The sequence below is a fragment of the Channa argus genome, chromosome 6 (assembly GCF_033026475.1).
Source record: "Channa argus isolate prfri chromosome 6, Channa argus male v1.0, whole genome shotgun sequence".
In the NCBI taxonomy this organism is placed as follows: Eukaryota; Metazoa; Chordata; class Actinopteri; order Anabantiformes; family Channidae; genus Channa; species Channa argus.
Genome location: NC_090202.1, coordinates 14,675,001 through 14,702,217, shown reverse-complemented (window position 1 = coordinate 14,702,217; position 27,217 = coordinate 14,675,001). Strand labels below are relative to the sequence as shown.

At 41.3% G+C, this 27,217-nt stretch overlaps 2 protein-coding genes across 4 annotated transcripts in view; one reads left to right on the top strand and one right to left on the bottom strand.

Annotated features, from left to right (window-relative positions):
• Positions 1 to 556: 556 nt before the first annotated feature.
• Positions 557 to 27,217, bottom strand: part of egfem1 (EGF-like and EMI domain containing 1) — a 47,605-nt gene continuing 20,944 nt past the window's right edge. For 2 of the 3 annotated variants that reach the window (XM_067508451.1, XM_067508452.1), the window contains 30 exons: positions 26,807 to 26,929; positions 26,205 to 26,342; positions 25,950 to 26,072; positions 25,291 to 25,413; positions 24,979 to 25,218; positions 24,705 to 24,833; positions 23,014 to 23,142; positions 22,699 to 22,827; positions 18,885 to 19,019; positions 18,605 to 18,739; positions 17,454 to 17,579; positions 17,107 to 17,238; positions 16,851 to 16,979; positions 16,574 to 16,705; positions 15,965 to 16,093; positions 10,054 to 10,182; positions 9,136 to 9,264; positions 8,731 to 8,859; positions 8,482 to 8,610; positions 8,120 to 8,248; positions 7,882 to 8,010; positions 6,224 to 6,355; positions 5,816 to 5,944; positions 5,607 to 5,735; positions 4,524 to 4,652; positions 4,225 to 4,353; positions 3,915 to 4,043; positions 2,961 to 3,089; positions 2,726 to 2,854; positions 557 to 2,333 (listed from right to left, as the gene is read on the bottom strand). In XM_067508451.1, the coding sequence (XP_067364552.1) occupies positions 2,254 to 2,333; positions 2,726 to 2,854; positions 2,961 to 3,089; positions 3,915 to 4,043; positions 4,225 to 4,353; positions 4,524 to 4,652; positions 5,607 to 5,735; positions 5,816 to 5,944; positions 6,224 to 6,355; positions 7,882 to 8,010; positions 8,120 to 8,248; positions 8,482 to 8,610; positions 8,731 to 8,859; positions 9,136 to 9,264; positions 10,054 to 10,182; positions 15,965 to 16,093; positions 16,574 to 16,705; positions 16,851 to 16,979; positions 17,107 to 17,238; positions 17,454 to 17,579; positions 18,605 to 18,739; positions 18,885 to 19,019; positions 22,699 to 22,827; positions 23,014 to 23,142; positions 24,705 to 24,833; positions 24,979 to 25,218; positions 25,291 to 25,413; positions 25,950 to 26,072; positions 26,205 to 26,342; positions 26,807 to 26,929 (3,941 nt within the window). In that variant the 3' untranslated portion in view covers positions 557 to 2,253. The remainder of the gene's footprint in view (positions 2,334 to 2,725; positions 2,855 to 2,960; positions 3,090 to 3,914; positions 4,044 to 4,224; positions 4,354 to 4,523; positions 4,653 to 5,606; positions 5,736 to 5,815; positions 5,945 to 6,223; positions 6,356 to 7,881; positions 8,011 to 8,119; positions 8,249 to 8,481; positions 8,611 to 8,730; positions 8,860 to 9,135; positions 9,265 to 10,053; positions 10,183 to 15,964; positions 16,094 to 16,573; positions 16,706 to 16,850; positions 16,980 to 17,106; positions 17,239 to 17,453; positions 17,580 to 18,604; positions 18,740 to 18,884; positions 19,020 to 22,698; positions 22,828 to 23,013; positions 23,143 to 24,704; positions 24,834 to 24,978; positions 25,219 to 25,290; positions 25,414 to 25,949; positions 26,073 to 26,204; positions 26,343 to 26,806; positions 26,930 to 27,217) is intronic. The other variant, XM_067508454.1, reaches the window with a different exon arrangement.
• On the top strand, positions 19,026 to 22,496 carry LOC137129380 (EH domain-containing protein 2-like). The gene is made up of 6 exons (XM_067508455.1): positions 19,026 to 20,020; positions 20,122 to 20,298; positions 20,500 to 20,597; positions 20,929 to 21,341; positions 21,442 to 21,606; positions 21,701 to 22,496. The coding sequence occupies exons 1-6, from the start codon at positions 19,800 to 19,802 to the stop codon at positions 22,259 to 22,261; spliced, it is 1,635 nt and encodes a 544-aa protein (XP_067364556.1). The 5' UTR covers positions 19,026 to 19,799; the 3' UTR covers positions 22,262 to 22,496.

Below are 27,217 nucleotides of genomic sequence, written 5' to 3'. Positions count from 1 at the left end.
TGTCACAACACAAGGTGGGTTGGAGCTTCTCCCTTCATCCATCAGCTTCGTCTGCAAGTGGGGGGGCGGCTCCATCCTTCACTGGTGGCCCCATTCACCCATCACACACCCCGAAGATGCTGGATGCAGAATGCTTGTTTGGTCCAGGCACCTGCCTGCCACTGCTGGATCACAGTGGCCTTCAGTTGATAGAAGAAAAAAATGCCCGAGTGCACTTGATAAATACCTCAGAGATAGCATTCTCTCCCGCTTTCACAGTTCCACCTACACAGAAACAGGCACTCACTCACACACATACACACACAAACACACCATCTACCACCAGTGTTCGCTGCTCAGGTGCCTCCTAGACCCCCACGCTCTCGGTGTTATAGTTTGACCCTTCGCTGGCTGATGAAAGATGTCTGTTAGTAGCCCAGCACAAAAACACACTGCAGAACATCTCTGTCCTGTTTTCTATCTCCATGCTGAACCTGCCCACCACACTCAGGGATCGTAGAAATCATTCAATGTGATGCTACATTCAGTGCTGACTGAAGTTAAAAATAATCAGTTAAAATCAAGTGTCTACAAATGTTTTTGTGATTTATTTGATTCATGGCTCATTTGGCTTCATTTCTGTCAAAAAACAACCACAGACCATAGACATATCAGGGAGGAACAAAATGCCAATGGGAATATACAGTACCAACTGAATATATCAAGTCTATGCATAGAAAATGTAACAAAAGAACCACTGATATAGATATGCAATCATGCAATGAATCCAGTAGATTATGACGAAGGCCTGACCTGAGGGTAATGAAATATAATGCAAATACAGTTTTTGTTGGGAGAATTCGAATCTAAAATAACTTACGGACAGACAATATCATCATAGACATTTGTTGTAGCCAGGTTTTCAGAAAATAAAAGAGCTAAGCTGAATTTAGCCTTTCCATGAATTTAAACCTACAAACCAATTATCTGAGCTTTCTCTTATGAAATTATGCAGCTTTGCAAAAAGTAAAAGGCAAATTTGTGCAAATCAAAACACACAATTGCATCAACAACTAAAAACAAAGGCAAATAATATACATAAGAATTATGTAACTAATGGAATGGGATCTTTGTGGGTCGTTATGATGGATGCAAATGGTAAATGGCCACTTTTATAGCGCTTTTATCCAAAGCGCTTTAAAATGTTGATTCCCATTCACCCCATTGACACTCACACCGATGGCGGTGGCTGCCACGCAAGGTGCTCACTTGACCCACCGGGGGCAACTTGGGGTTCAGGGTCTTGCCCAAGGACCCTGCGACACGTAGCCGGGACCGGGTATCGAACCACTGACCCTGTGGTCCGTGGAAGACTGCCTTACAAACTGAGCTCATAAGTGTGACACGGAAATCTGAAGCCTCCATGAACACAATCCAGCAGCGTAACCTTCAAAGTAAGTTTCTGGAGTAGAGTGAAGCATAAACTTGTATTTTTTAACGAAATAACTGAATTTTGTGGTGGAAGACATGAAATATTATGAAATTATCATTCAAAGCAGCGTATTTTTAAATATCTTAAACTTTTTATTGTAAAACATTCCGCTTTACCATTCATTTTCCATTGGACCATATTTTTGGAGCTCAGCAATATCTATATCTGTAGATCTTAGCGTTTTATTTTTAAGAACAAGTATATAAGTCCCCCATATATTTCTAAATCTGTTTCAGAAGCATTTAATTTTCACCAGAAGATTGCTTGGAATTTGGCTACGGTAGCCATCCCATTTTTTGTGGACACACAAAGAATAAAAAGACAAAATGCTGGCTGTAAAGTCTCACAAACAGCAAAATAGTCTCATATTCAATCACACATCTTGTCCAAATGCCCGTAAGAAAGAAACTGAACCCATTACAACCTATTAAATGTCAAACCTGGAAAGCAAATTAACCGCTGTCATTCAGCAGTTGTAACAAATGTGATGCAGCTATTTGTGTGTATTGCTAAGACGTCTGTGAAACCCTGGACTCGAAATCCGTCTGGGGCTGGTTTAGAGTTCACGGTCCTTTGAGGGCCCCTCACATGCCAGGTCCACTTGCTGATTATCTGAAGCTCCAGGCTCAGTGAAGGAGTGTCAGTTTTTGACAGCTGAGCACCAGTTTCACAAAACATATGATTATACCAATATCACCTTTACCAAGATGATCTTAGTAAAGCATGGCCGTGCCAAGCCCCGTGTTTGAACACGCGGTCAGGAGTTTGCACCTCTGCTTGGGTTATGTGGTTTTGCTGCCTGCTCTTCTCTTTCTTTGGGACACAGAGAAGTTCACCAGTCGTAGGGTTTGGTGTAGCAGTGCTGAAAAGGGAAAAAAAAAAGCAGAACGACATCAGCACAATTTGAAAATCAAAAGCAAATGTTCTGGGGCTTTTGGAGAGGTGGTAACTGGTACGCAGTCTCCCGTGTGCTTGGCTTTGAGGAGGTAAAACGAAGACAGCCTTAAGTTTGGCTCCATGCTGGGTGCAAATTAAAATAACTGTCAGAAGACAGGAGCAGCTATTGAGGAAGACAGGGTGACATGCGGAGTGATGGGGCTCAGTCTCTCACACTTCATGACACAGTATTTCGCTAAAGCTGGTTCAGCTTTGCAGCGTGTGACCCTGTGTGTGTTCCTGTGTGAGTGCGTCTATTTGGCTTTAGCCTGACGTCTCAGGTCCTGTGTGGGTGTAGTAATAGGAGCTTAGGTTTACCTTCACTACAGGTGGGGCCCAGCCAGGTGAGTGGGCACAGACATCGCCCAGTCAGCCCATCACAGCGGGCCCCATGAGAACACTGGCACGGCAGGGAGCACTCAGGGCCAAAACGGTCTCCACCACAGCCTGAACGAGAAATAACGGAGAGAAGAGGAGCGATAAATTGAATTCCTGGCAATGGCATGTGAACATCTACAGTGTTTCCCTCAGGTTATCTCAAGGTGACGCTGACCTCTCTCGCATCTCTTTCCTGTCCTTCCTGGGGGACAGAGGCATCGTCCGGTTGATGGGTCGCATGGGGCCGCATCGGCACAATCACATTTCTGTCCACAGAACGATCCAAATCTGCCAGCCTCACACACTGAAAAGAAAAAACACGAATACACACAGAGAATCGCAGTTACACATTTATGAACACATTTGCTCACTTCATTCATGACATAACCCTCCTCCCTACACTCTACAAGGATGGACTATTAGCTCATTGCTGACATTCTGTGCACACATGAAACATAAGAATTTGATTTGTTTTCATATCAAACCGTAGTTGACAGCTGCTACACTCAAGTGGCCAGACTTAGCTGGGAATCAAAACACTTGGACTTGTGGATCTGCTAAGTGTTCGAAATCAAGAACACTCGATGGTGCAGGATCACACAGTTAAGTCACTAAATGAACAGACAAGTGCATATATTTAAGACAAATGCATATTGACAAGTGCTTTTAGCAAGAAACAAAAAATATCTTACACACACACAGGCACACACACACACACACACATGCATGCACGCACACATACACAGATAGTTGCCTTTCAGTGCAATGCTCAGTCATATCCCCTGCTGGGAGTGAAGTGGCCATTTAGGCACTCACACTGTGGCTGAGAGCTCCACGAGCAGGCAGGAGGGCACAAGGATGTTACAGGAATGCATTAAGCAGTCGGCATACACCTGACTTTCATCAAATAAGCAGCCTGCCTGCCACCTACCTGCTAGCCTGTCTGTCTGCCTGCCAGAACACACCCCGAATTGTTCAGAAATCTCTTAATCATTCATAATATATCTGCCTTTGAGTAATCGCAGCTGGTCATCCATGTGGCCGTTTTTTCAGGAGCATGAGCATGTTCAAATTCGAATTTCTGGGTTTTAGTTAATAAATAAAACCTTTTATAGTCATATATACTTACATCTTTGGCACTGTGGGCCATCATAGCCTGGTGGACACACACACTGGCCTGTTACATGGTTACATGTCTGACCGACTTTACAGTCACAGGTATAGGCACAGTTCACTCCAAAAAAGCCAGAAGGGCATCCTGGGAGAAACACAGTTTAGGTTAGAGTGAGGACTTCAACATTTAAAAATGTTCATGTAATAATAATAATCAAGTCTCCTTTGCCACCTCGTTAGTTAGAAAAAAAAAAAATTATACTCATATGGACACCACGCAGTTTTTACTTTTTGTAGTTTCATAGTATTAGTGAAGGTTTTCATACTGTGTTGACAGATGTGGCCATAGTATCCAGCAGTACAGCTGCAGACGCCAGTGAAACGGTCGCAGGTCCCATTGTTAAGGCAGGGACAGTCTTGAATACAGTCAAAACCATATTTTTCCTGTGAGCACGCTACATACACACACACACACACACACACACACACACACACACACACACACACACATTTGAAATGCACTGTAAACTCTCACTTTTTTGATTTTTATGATTATTACATGTTTTAACACAGATCTTTGAATCTGATATCAGCAGACAAACTATTACTGCTTCTGAAGTTGTACCTGTGTCACAGCGGGTTCCAGTCCAGCCCAGTCCACATCTGCAAGATCCATTTCCAGGGTCACACAGACCCCCGTTTTGACAGCTGCACATATTTCTGCACTGCAGGCCATAGCGGCCCCTTGGACATGCTGAAGACACGTTTCGAAAACATCAGAAAAAGACAAGAACTTCTGTCGTATGCAGCAATCACACCAATGGCTGTAATACAGAGATAACGCAGAGTGCACAGCGTGTGCTTACTCTGTTTTACACACATACAGTTCTGTACTAACCGCACAAATGTTTTTTTAAGCAACAGTTCATTAGAGAGATGGCAAAGTAGTCTAATTTGGCGCTGATATAAAAGAATAATCATGTTTCTTGGGGTAATTTAGATTGGGAACACAATAAGCAAGCGGTCTTTGATTTCCCTGTTTATTTATTTGTGTCCTTGCCAAATTCAGTGACATGGAACACGGAGAATGAGCTACTTGTAAGTTTCTGTAAACATTTAACAAGAGAAACATGAGAGGTGGTATGTCCTAGTACATCTAGGAGGCTAAAAAAGAGAACATTTAGAGCAAACAGCACTGGAAAGCCCCGCTTGCAATCCTGCTGAATTGCTGATAAAGGGAGTGATTAACAAAACTGGACTCTGCCTCTCTTTCCCGGGAAAACAGCTCTGTAATCATCAGAGGCCTCACACTGAGGAAATGGAGAATTTGTTACTTAAATACACAGCGAGAAATGTCGAAAAATACACGCTCATTTAGTGCTTGTTTCTCACTTTCCAGTTAGGTCTCATTATGGCCAGTGGTTCCCACTGATGCGCAGCAGCCTCATTGGTGACTTTTTGAGAATGATAGAATGACAGATAGAAGCCTTACTACAAACCATGTTTCTCATCAACTCTATTCCTTCAACCAAACTGTATTTAATTTTTGCGTTTTATACTCATTTGTTGAACCCTGTATTTACTGATGATCCATCTCAAAACATTTACTATTGCAACAATATAGCTTGTTTGATAAAGTTGCTAAAATTATTCACAATAGCGTTACATCAGCCCCATAGTCCTATCGAGGACATCACTGTAGAGTTACCTTGTTGACATGAAGGTCCCATCCTACCAGGCGCACACCTACAGGTCCCAGTGACTGGGTGGCACTGCCCTCCTTCCCCACAAGTGCACAGCTTACTACAGTCCTTCCCATAGTACCCACTCAGACAAACTACAGAAGCAAACAAGCTTTCATTTCATTTCCATCTCTTTTTTATTTTGGAGTACTAAGTGTGAGGGTTCTTGACTTACTTAAGCTGCAGTCAGCTCCAAAGAAGCCAGGAGGACAGAGGCAAGCACCTGTCCTGAAGTCACAGCGCCCACCATTGATGCAGCTGCACCTGGACTTGCAGTTTAGACCAAAAGTCCCTGCCCGACATCCTGGAGGCAACAACAGTGACAAGAGGGAGTAAGAATAAAAAGAAGGGAGAAGGAATTTTTGATCCAGGTTTTAGTTTCAGGTTATTTTACTTGCACAGTAAAGCTGACAAGTTGTATATGTAAGTCTCCCCAACACTTATGACAAATGACTAACTTTTATTAAATTTTTTGTCTTCACTTAAATTCTACAAAATAGCTCACATATGTATGCAGCTATCACATTAGCCCCACTCCTAACCCACTACAGAAATATTAGCACATTCCTCATATAACACTTACGTAGCTCACAGCGTGCGCCGTAGTAACCAGGTAAGCAGCTACACTTCCCCGTCACAGGGTGGCACTGCTCCTGGTCTCCTGAACACTGGCACAGCTGACTGCAGTTCTGCCCGAACATGCCAGCAGGACAGGCTAAGATGAGCCAGAAAAATATCACATATACACCACAGCGGGAGAAGAGGATATACAGTGCACTGACAAATTTCCTGCACCCTTTGATGGCACAAACCCTTACACCAAAACACCCGGTGGTAAAGCAGTCGCAGGGCCATTTGACCTAGATGTTCTTAAGAAGTATAGCCAGGTGTAGCCTACATAAAACTTATATACAAATATTTACAAGTATTATTACGCTATTTAATGCACGACTGTAAATGTTTCCTCAGAAACATCCCACCTACGGTCTATAAGAGCTAAACATATTTGTTGTTTATTTAACTTGCATAGTAATTTGAGGTTATATAAATAGCTTTTTATAAAGGAACCCAATGTCATCATGCAGGTGCATATTTTATATTTCTGTGCATATACACTATCTACACTTTGCACCAAAACTGATTGACTCAACACATATGTTAAATTATTACACAGTAGCTACAGTTATCCATAGTTTGCGACAGCAGGTAGGGCTGCAAATATGGACACATTCAGTAGTTCGTGGGAACAAAGACAAATGCCATTTCCCTTTCCTTCCTGGGATTATTCTGTGAACATAATGGGACCTTTAATATTGACTGGTACAAAACCAAAACTCCCAAAAAACTGCCCAAACCCAGATGGACACAGAGGCACATTCTTTCACACATGCTTTCTGCATACAAACACTCATCACAATGATGAAAAGCGTCCACAGACAATCAGTCATAGAAAAGATTAATCTGTGAACCGAATATGTTTGAGACCGCAACACTCAGCTACTCAGTCAGGCAGCAGCAGGCATCGTGGGGGACAGATAAGAAAGGACTCCAGACTAAAGAGGCAATTACGGCGCTGTCATTATGCATGTCTGCCTTCCAAAAGCCCTTATCCGCCGCCGAGGAGACAAAAACAATGCCTTCTGTTTTACTTGGCAACCTGGTGTGTAACATTTATCAGATGTCTGGGGAGTGTGTGAGGAGAGGAAGAGAGCTAAAGCAGCAAGAAGGGGGGGGGGCTGAGAAGTTAAGCTACTTGTATACGATCCTAAAGAGTATGATCTAAAAAAATGTAATATTACCATAAAGTCATGGGACAGTGAGGCTTTAGTGTCGGTCTAGAGTGACTTACATGGAACTGAATAAATGATCGTGTTTCCCAGGAGGATGTACAATAAAGGTAAATGTAAATAGCATTAATATCATTGGATTAAAGTAACCCAATGATGACTCTCTTAGCTGATGGGACTGGTGTATTGCAGTGTGAAAATGTTTCTGTCAACAAATGGTTACAAATGTACGCCAGTGAAATTAGCTATGTGCTTCTGATACCAGCGGTTTGTGAGATACAGTTTTACAGTTAAAATTGTTACTTGTTAAAATCGTAAAATTGTTATTGATGTTGTCGTTTACAATTTGAGCACACAAGATGGTCTTCGCCTAACCTTAAAAAACTAACTTTACAACAATAAACCTGAGTAATTAAGTTTTGTTTTACAAAATAAATGTTCTTTTCAGTCTTGCCTCTCTCGCAGCCAGGTCCTGTGAGTCCAGCTGGACATCCACAAATCCCGGTCTCATGGTGACAGGACACCCCAGCCTGGCACCGACACCGCTGGGCACAGGAAGCACCGTAGGAGCCCGGGAGGCAGGCTGGGAGTCCACATACACATTCAGACACACAAAGTTTATTCTCACGTTCAAAGCTCTTCTAGTGAAAGTTTCATTCAATTGCAATTTCCTCTATCCTATACACACTCACGTTTGTCACACCTGGCCCCTCTCCAACCTGGCTCACACTCACAGTTGCCTGTCACATGGTGGCAACTCAAACTATGGACACAGTCACACCTCTGCTCACAGCCCTCTCCAAAGAATCCCTTAGAACAGGCTTCAAACAGGCAAAACACAAAAGCATTTGCATTCAGTATTTAGCATCAGAGTCTGAGAACTTCTTTAAAAGTGTTCACTTTTTAATGGTTAATGGTTACTCTTCGTGATTCAAAGTAAAAGACAGATGCATACACACAGATGATATAGTGTGTATTATAGCAATGCGAATCTAAAACATGCTAATTATTTTATTGCAATGCAACAGTGCCGATTTATAATTTGGGAAGTTACCTGAGTGACAAAGCTCTCCTATCCAACCAGGCTGACACACACATCTTCGTGTTACTCTGTCACATCTCCCTTCATTCATACAGCTACAGGCCTGGGTGCAGTTCGCTCCATAATGTCCTTCCTCACACTCTGAGAGAAAGGAAAGGGAAAGGAAAACTCAAATAAAACACATTACATTAATGAAATCCCTTGCCTCACAAAGGCATGACAAAGAACAGTGAAAACAGGAAGAGATCATGAAAAGGCTACCTAAATCACAGGCGGTGCCAATCCACCCAGGTGGGCACAAGCAATGGCCAGTGACGCTGTTACAAGAGCCTCCGTTTTGACAAAGACACTGACCAGAACAGTGTTCTCCGTGTCGTCCTGCAGGACAGGCTATTACATCACACACACACACACACACACACACACACACACACACACACACACACACACACACACACACACACACACAAATTTATGAACACATAAAGAGACATATTTTATGACTACATGCTTGGCTCTTAGCAAACTGGAACGCAGTAATATGATTTTAAAAAGGTTATGATTTACATTTTCAACAGTAAAATCCAACTGTTGAGAAAATAGCAGCACACATGTCGACAGATTCAGTCATTGTCATTTTGAGGCGGTGAGTGATGAGCTACTCACGCAGTTGGCAGCTGACTCCAGTCCACCCAGCTGTACAGCTGCATCGCCCGGTGACGTGGTCACACATGGCTCCATTCCGACACTCACAGGTCTGATTGCACTGCTCTCCAAAATGACCCTCTGGGCACTCTGCCCACACAAACCACATGCACAAGCAGGTACACACATCCAGGGTAGTATTACAAACACACAAACACACACGCATGCACGCACAGACACACACACACACACATACACTTTCAGTATTACCTTAATGCACTGCATATGCTTATGCATGTAAATTTATGAGGCCAGAGGGACACACGACATTTTGGACATGAGGGTTGTCACCGCACATATGTGACAGATTGTATACGTCTCTTTAATGATCAAAGTTCAAGATGATATTTGGAGTTAAGAAAGAAGAGAATGTGCTAATGACAGAGACGCATCATTAAGTCATGCTAGTGGCTTTACTGCTGACTCCAGCTATGGTAGGACCACAAAATGGCTGTGGCAAAAGGAAAGACTTGAATAAGACTGCAGAATGACAGACTAAGAACTTTAGTGGGCATTTCACTGGATTCATTAAAACAACGGCATGAAATCCTGAAGAAACTTTAGCATGAGAACACTGATTGGTTTGCTACTAAAAGACTCTTCCAAGTTAAATTCTCCTTTTTCCTAAGGTTGATCGCTATAAACACGTGGGTGCATTTATCCAGAATAGGCTTCAATTAAACTGTGTATGGCAGGGGGCTCTTATGTCCTCCCTCCTTTCTCCACCCTTACCCATCTCTAAAAAAGTCATTGGCAAGGTCCCATTATAGAGATAATTGTTCACAAACACATCATAGTTGTGTTTAAGGAGAGGATGTCGTGATGGGTTCCAGTGAGGGCCTCCCTCACACCCCATTTTAATGATGTGGCTTCCATTACCTAGAATGCAGTGTGGTCCTACCCAGCCGGCGGTGCATAGACAGGCTCCTGTGATGTGGTGGCAACGGGCACCGTTCCTGCACTCGCACATCTGGCCACAGTCAAGACCGTAAAAGCCGTCCGGGCACACTGTTGGCCAAGATAAAACATCCGTCTGGTTAGAACTGGCAGCTTCACAAAAGAGGAGAGGAAAAGATTTACATGCCTATTTTTTTTTTAGTTCTCCCTCTTCCCCATCTCTCACTCTCTTCTTTTGCTCCTACTTTCCCTCTCTGTCTTACCACCTACTGAAAATACCAATATCAAATGGCAGCACCACGCAGTGGCTGTTCATTTGCAGAGCATCTGCGTTTGTTAAGTGAGCTCATGTCCCACATGTGTGGTGGATCTAGGCCACATCAAAGTCATTGGCGGCTTAGGAGGCTGTTCCCTTTTAGGAGTAGAGGGGGCACAGAGAGCCGGTAATTAGAGCACCTGCTGAGTCCACAGGCCCCAGCAGTACACCGATACACGGCAAAACAAAGCCAGGTTACTGTGCCACTCTAACACACACACTGACACACACCTACAGTACTGCTGTGATGCAAAGAGATATCAGTAAACGCCTGTTTCCCATTCTCAAGAAGAGCCAGAGAGTCTGTTTAAGTATGTGTGGAGTCAATTGACACTCAGAGAGTTTGGTAAACATAGTTCTTCCAAATCCACAAGAACCTAGCTTGGGGCAGCAGGATAAATGAACGGTTCCACTACTGGGATGTAAATATTGTCTGTACGCATGACTTCACCCGAACAGGAAAGAATGACTGTGTTTATTCACAGCATATTTTTTGATTGCTCAATTTGTCACTAAAGAAATCACAGCCCAACTCAAGCGTTCTACTCCAAGTTGTCCCGCTCTTGTCTTTATTTACAGGAATGCTGCTGTTGAAGTTTCCGACTGAGCGACAGCTCTTACAGACATTTCTTTCAGCAAGTATCCTCTTCTGTTTTCTCTTTTAACATGTGAGAAAATCTGCGCTGGTGAGGATTTGGTAAAGTAAGTAATCTCAGCAGCCAACAATGTTTTATTTCATTTATATTCAACATTTCTCCTGTCAATGAAAAAGTGGGGGGCCCTGTTACCAAAGGAAGCCACAAATTAGAATTGCAACACAAATCTGTAACTTGGTGTTTTTTTGTATTTCAAACATGGCACTACTGGACTCAGGGTACCTTTTATGCATCATACTGTCCTTCTCCAACTCCAATTGATGATTGTGTCCACTCCTACTTTTTCTGCCTCAAGGCCTCAAATTGGGAAAAGTATCTTTCCTGCTCAGCAGTTTCTGGCACGGCCTTCGCTGTGTTCCCACGCTGACAGCATGACGTCTTTGCCTGCCTCTGTAGTGGTTAGTCTGCAATGGTATTAAAACTAGCCCACTGAGGATGCTGTCATTTTAACCCAGCTGTACATTAGGTTTGTGGTAGTGCTGTAGCAAAATCACTGCTTTATTGTCTGCTGTTTATTATTATGATAGCAGTTGCTGAAACCATGGCAACTAGCTGGTCTTTCTGTGCTGAGAAAAAATGTTTTTAAGAATGATAATTTACCAGTGAAACAGCAGCTCAACACATCTCCGATGTTAACATATAAACGTTAAACACCTCAAATGAGTGACATTCCCTTTCCATCCGGTTTTTATACCAGGAGCAGTAATCAAATGGAGGTGCTATAGCACTTCCCTTCATCTTCAAATGCAGCAGACAAGGTTGACTTTACAGTTTGGGCAGTTTCAAGTAGTTGCTGAGAGAGAAAAAAATCCATGGGATCAGAATAACAGCCTTCAGAATACCTCAAAATGAAAGTGGTAAACCTTCATAAGGCTGCCGAGAGATGTAAAAACATTTTCATGTATTTAGGAATACCAGTAGCAACTGTAAAGTACCATAATCCACAAATCAAAGAAAGGTAGACACATTACAACTCTTCCAAGCCATGGAAGACCAAGAAAATCAACTACACAACTATAAGAGGAACTAGCTTGAAAGATACATAAGAATCCAAAACAAACAGTGGGGGACTAGATAAAGACCTTAAAGGCAAATGGAATAAATGTTTATATATCTAGAGTCAAGCATAGATGGCACAAATCTGGATTGTTTGAGCCATTGCTTACTGCACATAAGGTAGCACAACTGGAGCACACTAAACAGCATGTGATCTCACCACTCTAATCTAATCTAGTCTTTTGGAACAGGATTACTGTATGTGATCTGACCAGATCAATGTTGCATTGGTAGGTTATAATTCACACAGGTAAGTGTGCTGAAAAAACAACAACTGTGAGTAGAGGAACAGCATTCCCACAGCGTAGTGGAGGCTCACTGATGTTTTGGGGTGTATGTGTAAAGGAAGAATGAATGCAGCCTAAAATCAGAAGATTTTAAAGCAGAGGCTCCTACCATCTGTCAAAAAGCTAAAAATTAAGAGACAATGATTGAAAGCACAAAACAAAGTCAACTCAAGAATGCTTAAACAGAATAAAGGAACATGTTTTACTATTGGCTTGAAGAAGATTGTACATGGCACAAAACCATGCAATCGTGTAGACTTGGAACAATTATGCCATGTATTATGCCATGTGCTAAAGTTACACCTGAAAGGATACAAACAGTGCTCAGTGGGTACTCAGTGAGGTTAGGGAAGGATGCAAACAGAAAGGGAGGACATACAAATTTTCATGGGACATTTCATAAAGGTAGACTCAACTTTTGCAAACATATAATACTACATAATATAATATATAATTTCTTTTTATACTCTCCTTGGCCATTTTCCTCATTTCTGATGATGGAGAACATTTGTACTAGCTGAATGTTTAATTAATCAAATCAACGGCTTCAAAGACTTTTTACCCCTAATGTCCTCCCTCCCATTTTATCTGGGTGCCTGGTAGGGTGGGATTCAAACCCGCTGTCTTCTTGGGGTGACTGTGACGCAGGAGGTAGAGCGGTCATCTATCAGTCCTGTGATTGTTGGTTTAATCCCCGGCTACTCCAGTGCAGACCATTTACCCCAACCCAATGTCGAACCACTGAGCCACCAGGCCCCCCTGAATGTGTAATAAATATATATTGATAAAAGTTGTTTGTTTTAAATAGAGGGGATTCAAAGTTTTGCAGTGAACAGTATGCTAAATATTCAAAGGGCTGTAATGACAGATCTGAATGTCCAAGCTTATTATTTGTTTCAGTCAGCAGGGGGCGCATGCTTTCAATATTAACCACAGAGCAGCAATCTGTCATCTGATATTAGTGCAATGTCTGCTAGTGTTTGTAAATGCAGATTCTTCCCTCTGAGTCTTTGTTTATAGGTGGGCACAGAGGATTCAGTCCACCACCACACACATTCTGTGCCATTACTGAAAGACTCCATCTCTAGACTAAATGAGCTCTTTAAGACAGGAGGATTATTTCCAGATCCCTAGTTGTGTAAGAGCCACTGCTGTCAGCCCATAAAGCAGGTCCAGGGACCACACAGCCGGGGAGAGCAGACCACAGAAATAGAGCGGATAGAGAAAACATAGAATAGGACTTCCTGGTGCTATTCAGGCTCTACACACCGAAAGAGGGCAACACAACAACAACAAAACAACTCAGATTTCGACAATAACACGGATGTTCAATGCCAGGCGGACTAGGGTTCTTTTTACCGCAACCAAATGAACTATTTTGATGCTAACTTCAAAGCTGCAGACCAGAGACGGAGCATGATCCATGTTAATTGAAGAAGCGGTTTGGTGAGGGGACCCAGGTCAGCACAATGGCTCGTTTCCTCTGACAAAACTGAAATGTTTAGCATCAGCCTCAGCGCCACAAGAATGCCCAATGAAACAATGCTTTTGCCAAGCTTTCTGAGTCTTGTAGAGCCACTTTTTTTTCTATAAATAACGACACACAAAGCCATAACTGAAAATCATCCACGTAGAGCCAAAAAAAGAGAAGTCAACTCTTCCTATTTTACTTCTGTGAAACAGATGAACCAGAGAGATCTGGTCCTTCTCACAGCACAGGCCTCTTCCTGACTTCTCCTATAGGAAGAGGCCCAGCAGAAGACTGAGAAACTGGACACCTATGTTTGAGGGTAAAAGGCCTTCAGAAAACAGAATCTGGTCAGAACGATAGCCCTATTTCCACAGCAACGTCCAATCAAAGTGACGTCTACGTTTGGGGCCATTACAGTGTTATGACTAGGGATGTGAAGCTCTATTCTAGGGTGACATGGCCATGATTTACGATGCCCCACATACTGCAGCAGTGGTATGAGTTTCTGGGCCTGGTAGTGTACTTCCAGTAAATCTTACACTTTGTAATAACATGAGCCAACTTCAAGTCAAAAGACTATAATCAAGAACAAATCTATTACATTGTTAAGACTCTTTGACTGCTGGCATGTCTCACAGTTCAGGACAAATATCCAGTAATAAGATGAATATTAGTTACATGAAGAGTTTGCTGTGGTGGGGAGCTTGAAAAGACTCTGCAGCCTACGAAATTCATCTATCCCAGAATGACTAATACAAATTATATCTTGGGTTTTGGATGGTTTTAAAATCTTTTTACTCGTGTCATTACATGGACAATCTCGTGATTCATTGAATCTATGTGATGATTCACTCAAACTGTGGAAGAGATGAAAAAATCTGAAGGAGATCCTGTAGCACCCTCTACTGTATTAAGACGTAATGACTGATAAACTACTGCAGAAATGCAGCACAACCTTGAATTGGAAGGAGGTTAAAATAATGAGTGGTGACGAACTCAGATCATTTACTTGAGTAAAAGTATCATTACCACAGTGTCGAAATACTGTGTTACAAGTACAAATCCTGCATTCAACTGATTAATAAAGTAAAAGTACAAACGTTGTAGCCTAAAAAACCCATGTAGCAAAAGTAAAGTTACTCTTCATACTTATTCACTGGCAAGACTTATTTCTCTCCAAAGAATATAATATTATTGGTATCACATACCATGTATGTATGTATACCGTGTATTAAGTTGCAGAAAATGGAAATACTCAAGTAAAGTAGAAAAACCTCAAAATTGTACTTAAGTACAGTACTTAAATATGAAACATATATATAAACTGTGCCAAATGACCATGGGGAGAAAACGATCCGCTGTGGTGTATATATAGCGGATCGTTTTCGTTATAAAACTGTCCCTTACATATTCCCCTGCTGTGCATTGCCGGTCCAAGCCTGGTAGAACTTGGGGATGGTGGCGTCAGGAAGGGCATCCAACTTAAAAACTGTGCCAAATCAAACTGCAGACAATGCTCCGCTGTGTCGACCCTGAACTCACGGGATATAAATATATATATATATATATATAGTCCTAACTATATAAGTTAGGACTATAATGATTATTTTATCATCCATTAATCTGACAATTAGATTAATTAATATATACGTTTTGTCCAATTTGTAAACATTTACATATTTCAAAAAATAAAAAAATTAAATAAAAATTATTCATGTTAGTACCTTATACTGCATCTTAGTACCCTATACTGCATGTCTTTGGACAGTAAGATGAAAACATAGTACTTAATACCGAGAACAGGTTATCGTCAGAGATAATCTTTGATTACCTACATTGTTAGTTCTGTAAGCAGTTCAATACATTACTAAGGCTTGGTACACTGAAGAAGGGAACTACACAAACATGCCTCAGTGTATATAGAAAACTTCCCGAAAACATTTGACTTTTAAGCCTCTAAAGTAATTTTAATATTTTTTTAGATATTATTGAGAAGATCGAGAAGATTGATTTGAGATATTTAAAAAAAGGTGTTTTACAACTAACATACAACTAATACAGTATCAGCTTGATTTTTTTTCAACAAAAGATCAAAACAGAATCTTACTTTTTTCGCAGAAAGTGCCAGTATATCCAGGGGAACATGTGCAGGCTCCACTCACATGGTCACAAAGGGCTCCATTTTGACATAAACACTCCAGGACACAGTCCTTCCCATAGCTGCCTTCTACACACTCTGTAAGTGATATAGTTTATGAAAAAAACATGGTAAACATATAAGGGAGGTAGACTATTTGCAATATATTTAAAAATATGGCTTTTGATCTAAAAATGTTACCAGTAGCTTGTTAAAAACAGTCTGTTTAGAGTGTTGTTGTAGAGTGTTGTAGAGCCATGTTCTGTAGTTCACCCAAGAACTAAAAGTGCTTTCTAAGATGTATTAAAATCTCTAATTATACTCCACATTATACCAGCAATAGAATCACGTTAAACGTTTGCCAAGATAAAATATCCAGCAAAGTATTTTTTGTACTTTAAAACAAAAAATTAAAACTGTTATAACTGAGAATCACCTCATGGTGGCAGCATTTAGTAAACTATATATTTTGAAAGAATTGCCAAATCAACATGCGGACAATGATCCGCTGTAGCAACCCTGGATTCACGGGAAAGCCCAAAGGACAAAAATAATAATAAAATCTCTAAGGTTACCTACTCTTTTCACATTCGTCTCCAGTGAAGCCAGCCTCACAAACACACTGACCAGTGACTGAGTCACAGCCCAAGGAGCTGTCTTGGCACTGGCATTGAATGATGCACCCTTGGCCCCAGTAACCAGCCTCACAAGCTAAAAAAGTCAGTGAGAGGTTTTGAAAGAGTATGTGGATATGCAAACCTAAAACAATATAATTACTAAATTACAGTTATAAAAAGAACTTGAATGAAGCAATTTATTATAACATACTTTTTATTAAGAGAAGTAAAGTTCTTACATGTTGCACAGTCATCGCCTCCTTTGCCAGGAGGACAGACACAGTGTCCAGTCTGTGGGTCACACCAGGAATCAGAGTGGCATGAGCAGGGCAATAAACAGCCTGGTCCATGATACCCCAAGGGACACTCTATGCAACATACACCCAAGCTTTACTAAGCCACTAAATGTAACTTTATTTAAATGTTTAATGTATGTACCACTATAAACACAACAATTTTTTGAATTTCTTAGATCTAAATATGATTAAAAGTTACCATTTTGGCAGAGATTTCCAGTGTAGCCTGGCGTACAGTCACAGCCTCCAGTCTGCTTGTTGCAGGAGCCTCCGTTTTCACAGTTAGGACAAAATGATTGACACATGAACCCCCAGTATCCATCATGGCAATCTAGGGAGCATCATGTTTCTATTAGATTAACAGCAATAAGTCAAGTATGTGAGACGTTTCTCAGTAAATCCCTATACATAAATACTTGAGGTAATGTATATTACATTGACATCTGAAAGTTTTAAGGTCTAATCACTTCACTTCTCTCTATAAGGAACACAAACATACACAAATATTAAATATTAAATAACAATGAATGTACAAGCTAAAAGTACCTTGCTGACAGGAGTATCCTGTCTTTCCAGCAGGACAGAGGCACCGTCCAGTTACTGGATCACAAGGAGATTCTCCACAGTCACAGGTCAGATGACAGTTTTCTCCATAGCTCCCAGGTTGGCAGGCTAGTACCACACAATGCAACACAGCATAAAAAAAACAGAGACAATACAATGCCGAGCTCACAGCACGAAACTGGAAATTTACAAGACAACATCAGACAACCATGTACAAATGGGCGAAGAAACTGCAGTAGTAAATGTTTAAAACTAATTTTCTGTCTATTTATTCAGCCTCTGCATTAGTAAGAGAAGTAAACTACCCCCGCTATGACTTGGCAGCAACGTAAGCTAAGCACAATGACTTTTTTTTAATATTTGGTTTTGACAAACCTAGCAAGCCTAGGCTTGGACTGTGCATTAGTGTTGACATACTGTAACTCAGCTCTGTTATCATAGTCCACTCCACAGAGACACAAAGTCATGCTTTTACCAGAAGCTCTGGAATAATATTCAGTATTACTTTAGCTCATAAAACACAGTTGAACTTTCCATCAACCGGCACAGTAAACAGGCAGAAGACACCCTGCTGTGGAGGAGCACTCATTTTTTGGTTGTTCACTTTATAATAACAGGAACACCTGCACTGACCAGGTGAATTCAAGAGAAAATCTTATTTATTCAACCTATTAAATCAATTCAATCCATCAAAGGTAACAGAATGAATAGATACATACTAAAGAAGGATTTATAAGCATTACGGGAACTGAAAAAATGATTGTGACAAAAGGGGAGATAGTCAGGAACTTATTTATAATAACTTGTGTTGTCAGTGTGACAGAGTTTATCAGAGAGGTCAAACAATAATCACACATGTAGACACATGTCAGAATGCAGGTCCACGCACTTCACACACGTCTCCAAAATGACCTCTGCTACAGTTTATCTCCACATGAGAGGGCTGTGGATTCAAGCATTGTGGAGGACATCTTACATCAACAGTGAAAAGCAAATTATCCTATGGATTTATGCCAAAGCAAACATCACACTCAAAATATATGTGACTGACATTCCTGTTGGATGCAGCACCTTTTTACAGTCTGATGCAGACAATCCATCAACAAACTGCATTGAAGTAACTTTATTCTCACCCTGCTGACATTTATTGCCATGTAGGCCTGCAGGACATCGTTTGCGACATTCTCCAGTCCTGGGGTCACATGACCCTCCACCTGGACAGTCACATAGCTGCTCACAGCCTGCACCGAAGAAGCCAGGGTCACATTCTACAGTGGGACACAAATACAAGTTAGGGAGCAGATCCAAGTGTGTGGATAAAATGTAACTACACATTAAAGTCTTAACCACTTCATTTCTAGGACTTAAGATGCAAAACGACTGACGTATAGCTGTTCTGTGAAGGACTTCTACCTTTCTCACACTGTGGGCCACGGTATGCAGCTTTGCAGAAACAGCTCCCTGTTTTGGGGTCACAGGCAGTGGAATGTTCTTGAATACAGTCACATTCCTTGGAACAGCCTGCGCCGTGCGTCCACCTGGGACAAGCTGAGGGGCGGACAAGAGCAGTTTAAAAACAGACCAAGAGCATCACTTAGGATGCTGTACATGTTCCCAATAGCATGTTCATGGTTTGTATACTTTACAGAATACACACATATATGAATTACCTAAAATAGCTACAGTATAAATAGCAAGCTATACAATCAACTTCATATATATATTTCTTTTTTATGTTAGGCAAAGATTATACATTTTTGTATTTTAAAGTGAAGGTGGCCATCCATCATTGGAAAAAGATTTTGAAACAAACAAATACTCCTGACAAAGTGATAACATGCTGGTTATCACTTTGTCAGACTTCTGTTATGTTACATCATGGGACAACTGCCTTTTGTTTTACTTAAGAATAACGGTGCATCATTCATTATATAATTACACACTTAATTCGAGAGCAGACTGAGCACTTAGTTAGTTAGTGGTCCGGTTAGTCTTGTTAGTTTGCAAACATTATGACATGAACAGAAAAACTGAAAATGATTCACAAACATGGGACTTTTATTTAATTCTTAATTCTGCCAAGAGTGTTCCTACTCTGCAAAAAAAACTCCACTCCACTCCACCCTGTCTCAACATTGGCTTTATGTAAGGTGCAGCTGCAGGCTCTGGTTACACCCTCTCCACCCTCAAAATGTCCCGCTGCAGGATGGAGAAGACAGCTGTGAGAATCTTATAATATTTTTTGTACACATTCTTCCATCACTCAGTTTGGTCTTAGAAGCGTGAGCAGTTTCCACACTGAGAGATCAGGAGCAGAAATTCATCACCATGTCTATCCGGAGGCTTAGGAGCAACCCTAAAACTCTAGGGGATTTCAATATGGTAACAGAGGAGCTGAAAATCTTTTATTATAAGAGGCTGCTTCCGATAGAGAAATACTACTCTTTTCATAATTTTCACTCCCCAAGCTATGGGGATGCAGATTTTGACAACAAACCCATGGTGCTAGTGATGGGTCAGTATTCAGCAGGAAAGACAACCTTTATCAGGTATGATTAAAGACCGCATGTATCAAACATTGTGTCACAGGTTAGTATCAAACATTGTGTCACAGGTTAGCACGATGGAGTCTGTGTGTGTATTTCTGCAGATATCTCATAGAACAAGATTTTCCCGGTGGCAGAGTTGGGCCTGAGCCAACCACTGACTGTTTCACTGCCCTCATGCACGGTGAGACGGAAGGAATCATCCCTGGAAATGCTCTGACAATGGATCCAAAGAAGCCCTTCCGCAACTTTGACGTTTTTGGAAATTCTTTTTTGAACAGGTGACGAAACTCACCACACAAAAAATGAGCAAGACATAAAAAGGTGAAGGGAGAGAGAAGTAGTAGTAATGGATTTTTAAAATCCCATTTATGTTGGAATCTTACAAAAGCTACTGTTTGGTTTTATTGCTTTCTTTGATTGACATAAGTATTGTTGCTTTATTCAGGTATGAGTTTTGACTAACCATTTTTTCTTGGCAGATTTCAGTGTGTTCAAATCCCAAACCAGGTTCTTCGAAGTATCAGCTTTATCGACACACCAGGAATCTTAACCTCTGCTAAAAGAAAACTTATTCGAGGTGAGACAGAGAAATTTTTAGACTAATTAATGGGTCCATGTTTCTATATGTTCAGTTTTAGACAGTTAAATTTACAAAATAGCTCTGCCCACAATAATTCACGCCTCTAAAGTCAGCAACCCAACCCAGTTGCGAGGAATACAGAATACAGAAGTGACTGATCTGTCTTTCTATTGCTTTATGAACATATTAATCTATGGGTGTAACTGAAATGGCTTGAAAACACTGAGACCGCTGGGTCGTGTTATATATTATGCTGTGTCTCGGAAGAGTGAGGCTTACCCTATTACAGTGATAATGAAAACCCTGTGTCTTTATTCTTCATCCCAAGGCTATGACTTTCCAGCAGTGCTACGCTGGTTCGCTGAGCGAGTGGATCAAATCATCCTGCTGTTCGATTCACATAAACTGGAGTTCTCCGATGAGCTCACTTGGGCCTTTGGGGCTCTGTGCGGCTATGAGGACAAATTGCGTGTGATTCTGAACAAGGCTGACAGAGTGGACTCTCAGCAGCTCATGAGAGTGTATGGTGCCCTCATGTGGTCTTTGGGAAAAGTGTTTCGAACCCCCGAGGTTCTGCGGGTTTACATTGGATCTTTCTGGTCAGAGCCCAGAAAGATGTGTGACCACTACCAGCTGATAGAGCTGGAAGAGGAGGATCTTTTGGCCGACATAAGAAACCTGCCACGCAATTCTGCAGTACGCAAGCTTAACGACCTGGTGAAGAGGGCACGCTTAGTGAGGGTAACAGATCATATTCATTTTCAACTCATACATTGGGTACATGCTTACAAGTTGCAGCTATGGCAAGTTTGGGTCTTAGTTGAACTTTGTATTATCTTAGGCCCATGCCCACATTATCAGCTATCTGAAGCAGGAGATGCCAACCATTTTTTGCAAAGAAAGCAAGAAGCACAATCTGATCTACCAGCTTCCTGTAATTTTCTCCAGGATCCAGCAACAACATCGAGTCCCAGCTGGTGACTTCCCTGACTGCACCATGATGCAGGTAGAGCTCTGCTATTCTATTGCAAATATATAAATATTTATCTAATTTATTTACCTGAATGTGTTCTGTGAGCCTTAACTGCATGCATTTTCAGGAGAAACTTTTGGGTGAAGATTTCTCAAAGTTCAAGACACTGAAACCAAGTCTTATGGCTTCCCTGGAAAAACTCCTTACCATCGACATTGCAAACGTGGTACCTTTGCTCCAAAAACAAGAGCTGAGCAGGAAATCTCTGCCTAGTGTGTTGGATGGTAATTTTTTGGAAACATTCAGGCCCAAGCATTACTGGAGGGATCCTTTTAAAGAATTCCCAAGAGACGACAAAAGCAGTGGGATAGATTTAGAAGAGTGGGCAGTGGAGAAATACAAGCCCAAATATGATGAGATTTTCTATAATCTCAGTCCAACTGAGGGTAAATTGAGCGGCACCAAAGTCAAAAAGTGGATGATGAACACCCTTCTGCCCAACTCTGTGCTTGCTCATATCTGGAGGCTGTCTGATATCGATCGGGATGGCATGTTGGACAATGAGGAGTTTGCTTTGGCAGTCCACCTTATAGAGGGAAAACTGGAGGGACACTGGCTCCCTCCAGAGCTGCCTTCTCACCTGGTGCCGCCATCAAAACGGCTCAGCGGAGTCCAGGAAAAAGACTAAACATGACAATGAGAGAAAGTTGGGGATTTGCTTACATATTTGTTAAATCTGTACATAATGTCCTAAATATAATCAATTAACTACTAATTGTGTGATAGCAGCTTGTAGATGAAAAAAGCTAACAAAGTTGCTGTACTGTGTCTATTTAGCAGCCTGAAAAAGTGTTAAGCTGACAGTTGACACCAAAACCTAAAGTTTATCACTAATGGTTTGGATGACTGATTTTATGTTTGATGTCATGTTGTATTCAGCATAAGGCATTAAAAAAACAATTTTAACCAACATAGTGTGTTTTCCCTTTAGATAATTTAGATAATTATATTGCCTCCATTGCCTACCAATATTGAGAGTTTTTGATATTTTACAGTAGTGACAAAATCGTAATCATCATTACTCCAGTACAGAGAGCATTGTTATGAAGACAGGCTGGTACTCACGCAGGTGGCAGTAGCGACCATATAATCCTGGAGAACACAAGCAGCCTCCATAAAGACGATGGCAGTGTCCATTGTTGGGACAGTTACACTTTCTTCTACAGTATCGCCCGAAATAACCCCGAGGGCAACCTGTGGACATGTACAGAGCCAGAAAGGACTTTCATGTATCAATCTAACCTGGGTTGATACCCCTTAAAGCATTGTATACACATTTTACTTGTGTGGTTGATGTAACTGGTTGATGTAACTGTGTGTGTGTGTGTGTGTGTGTGTGCACGCGTGTGTGTGTCTGAAGAGGAAAGAATGTATACTAACCATCCTCACAGAGAACACCTTGTACCCCTGGGGGGCACAAACACTTCCCAGTCATAGGGTCACATGAGCCTCCATTCTGACAACGGCACAGACTGTTACAGGCCTGCCCATAGGTTCCCTGTGGACAAGCTATAACAAGAGAAAAAAGAAGTAGGTATGGGAAAAGTCTACTAATGGGATCAAATTATGGGAAATTCAAGGTCTGTGCACTGGAGGTAAGAAGTCAGTCAGCACTGCCACCTTTCACATGCTGTGTGCCCTTCTGACATTTTTAATCTTTGTGGCCTTGTTAGCAATTACGACATGAACCAGCTGGCTGTTTAAGAAGTGCCAAAGTGTTCAAATCCATCAAGTGAGTGTGCTTAAATTCCATGTCAAACTCTCTTTAAATATTCAATATTCCACTCTGCCATGGGAAGATTAACCAGTTTAAAATAATTTATAGAGCTGACAGCAATTTGACAACTAAACACTAACATGAATATAATAAATGAAGAAGAGGAAAGTGTTTAATCTTGCCAGAACAAATCATCAAAGTTTTCTCTACACAAAATTTTCCCAGTAAAGACTAAGGGACGATATCTTGCCTGATGTGTACATGTGAAATCCCAACCTCTGTAAATAAAAAGTGTAAAGAGTCTGTTATAGTGGACTGATTCTGCCTTATAATGATGGAATAGATACTGTGATGCTTCCTAAGAGAAAATTATTATATTTACCTCCTAATAATGATTGACCACAAAAAGAATAGAAATACAGACATGATGCTAAAGCACATGGCCTATGTAATATTGTACTTGTAGTGTGAGTACATAAACCGTACATAAAATATAAAATAAGATGTAAAGTGGCACCAATTTCAGGTACATTTTTAAAACATTCTTTTCACTATTCTCATATTAGTATGTTATGAATTTGCCTACCTCAACAATTCCTGTATATTTACTTTAGGCAGAAATACTGCTCATATTCTCCACCAAAGAATTCTGTGCATCTCAGGAGTGTTTCTAAAAATGACAGGTTGCTTCTAACGGACGTATCCCACGTGCCTCAACTCTTATGATTACCAGCCCGACTCGGGTTCAGACCACAGACAGCCATTAATCATGCAGCAGGATGGGAACAATGAAGTCTTGCTTTCTAACCCAGTTGTATACATCCTTGGCCTCAGGCTGTGCTCTTGTGTGGACCTGGGCTTCACTCCAGCAGCAGACAGATTGATTCCCCTGGTGCTTTTGTGGCCAGGAGCACATAAACAAGCCAGCCTCCCACACAGAAGAGCCGACAGGATTTGATACATGGCCCTGGATTGATGCACACAGGGATCTATCTCATCTCTCTCTAAACCTAGGCCACATTGCTGGGGGGTAGTTCAAATAGACCTAGAAGAAGATGTGCCCTGTGCCGTTAACATTATCCCGTCGTTTATATGATCAGGGTAAAATGGATTCAATTTTCTCTTCTATTCACACACATATTCTGACCATAGAAACATGTATTTCCTGCATTACAAAATCAATTTTTCAGGTCTATAAACTGTAGAAGATATAGAAGGATAATTGTTATTAATCTTTACATTTACTCTTTACAAGTGGTGAAGGTGAGGGTGTGCAGACTTTGTCCCACTACAACACAAAAAAAACTGTTGGATGTAAGACTTGTTCCATCTTGTTAACTATCATCATACTTACTCTCATTGCAGATAACACCAGTCCATCCAGGTGAACATTCACACCGGTCTCTCTTTTCACCGCACACTCCATTCACACAGTCTTCGCAGCTCACACTGCAGTCTTTCCCAAATGAGTCATCAAGACACACTGAAACATAAATGTCCAACTGAAACTAGGTTTTCTTTTCATAGTTTCTGGATATTAGCATATAACAGCAAAACAATGAAATAATATCCATGTGATTTCTCACCATGCTCACGTCTTAGTGTCATCACTCATGTTTTAACTGTACCTATGTGGCTGTTCAGTCTTAGTTCTCCTCTGCGCTCCCTTTGGGTCTCTAATTCTTGTGCACTGTCACCACCATCGCTACCATCATCATCATTGCTGTCGTAAGTTGAGTGCAAGGCTGCTGTGTACTGCAGGAGCTGAGGAGCGTTGCGGAACAGCAGGTCTGGTAATCTGTGCACATCCAGTTCTTCCGCCTCTTCACTCTTCTCCTCATTGGTTTCCAGTTCTCTGTCATAAAGAGCTGAATGCACCCAGCACAAAGTTAGAAAGGAAAATGTGGTCTAAGAATAACTGTAATCCAAAGGTTACTCACAAATGCAGGAATGCTGGTCCTGGTCCAAGCGAAAGCCCAGTCGACAAAAGCACTCATATGTCCCCAGGGTATTGACACAGTAGTGTTCACAGCCTGAGCTCTCTGCCAGGCACTCATCAATGTCTAACAGAAGTAAACACACAGTCCGAAGACAGTGAAGTTGTAACAGAAGCAAAACTCAAGTAAAGCAACTATCACTGAGTCTAAGTTGCACTACAGGCTTTGATGAGTGTTGCAGTTCAGGTCAGGAAGGTTTTTTTTTCTTCTACAGTCCCATTAATTGTGACAATACTGGGGGGGCTGGTGGCTCAGTGGTAGAGCATTGGGTTGGGATGCAGAAGGCCACAGGCTCAAACCGCAGCCCACCAGGCTTGTCCCCGCCCAGCAACCAAGTACCACCCTGGTGCCAAATAAACAAGCGAAACAAGTTCAGCTTCCATATACTCTAATACAGGGTGTGTTTATTGCCTTGATATGCATCTAGCAGTTGCTCTAGACACCGGACCAAAAATGGCCTTAAAATGTGGGATCTAAAGTGTCAGCTGCTGAAGGTGTGCTTAGAATTTGTGTCTTGCACAACCGTGCACTCATACACACATACAAAAACCCCACTAAAAGCCTTAACCCTAGCTTATTTGCTAACCCTCCAGCTTGCTCACCATCACAGCCACAGCCGTCTGGGTTCAGTCTGTGGCCATCTTTGCAGCTACACTCATAGCCGCCCGGGTAATTTCTACAGTTGTGACTGCAGCAGGACTCCTCACTGACGCACTCGTCCCGATCTGGAGAAAACAAGGTTGGTTTCAATAGATCGATAGAAAAACACCAGCAGGGAGTGAATATGAAAGAAGAGTAAAACATAACGAATACACAAAGACAGAAAAATAACAACCCACAGAAAGAGAAGTTCTTACCCACACAGGTCTTCCTGTCTTGGTCCAGCTGGTAGCCATGGTTGCAGGAGCAGAGGGGGCCGTTGGCAGTGTGCTTACAGTAATGGGAGCAACCTCCATTGTTCTTCTCACAGCTGTTGATGATCTCCATCTCAATGCCTGGAGTAGAAAGGTAAAAAACAAACAGTTACAGAGATAAGGACAATGTTATGAGGCACTTCCGACTAATGAAAACTACTTTGGTTTGTCCCAATCTTGTAATTACTAGCCACAGAAAATAAAAGATAATCCATTCTTCAACACAAATATAGGGTACATAATCATTAGTGTACTGTTCTATTTCCCTAGAGATGTGTGCTTTGTAAACTCTTAATTTCCAATATAAAGATCATGCATTGCTTAGACACTAAACACTTGTTTTTGCTAGAATATTTTTTAGCAAATGAAACATGGACATTGAACCATGTCAGTCTTCATTTTTCTGATTCACTTGTTTGGGTCACATAATCTTGTTGTTTATATTAACACTGCTATGTAATGTATGTTTACAGTTTATTTTTTCTTGATTTACACGTGAAAAAATGCAGAGGAATGAGAAATGTGTTTTTACTGTCTTTACTTACGGTAGCACTTTTTGCCATCAGCACCAAGTTCAAAGCCTGGATGACACATACAGCTAAAGGAGCCAAGCATGTTGATACATCCATGGGAACACTTAGCATATCCTGAACTGCACTCATCAATATCTGTATGAGAGGGGTAACGATGTGACTGGGCAATTTTATCACATAAAAATAAAAGTGGAAAGAACAAAAAAAAAATCAGATGAGCATAAAAACACATCACATGATGGCAAACAAATCATATAAAAGATGTATTTGTTTTACAAAGTTACAAAACACAAGAAGATGACTTTAGGTCCTATCGAGAGATATCCAAGGTCCAAAACCATTCAGAGTTCAAGAAACTGATAAATAATTTCTTGTCCACAAATCTTAAGTTAAATTAAGCAACATGACCTTATTGGCCAAGTC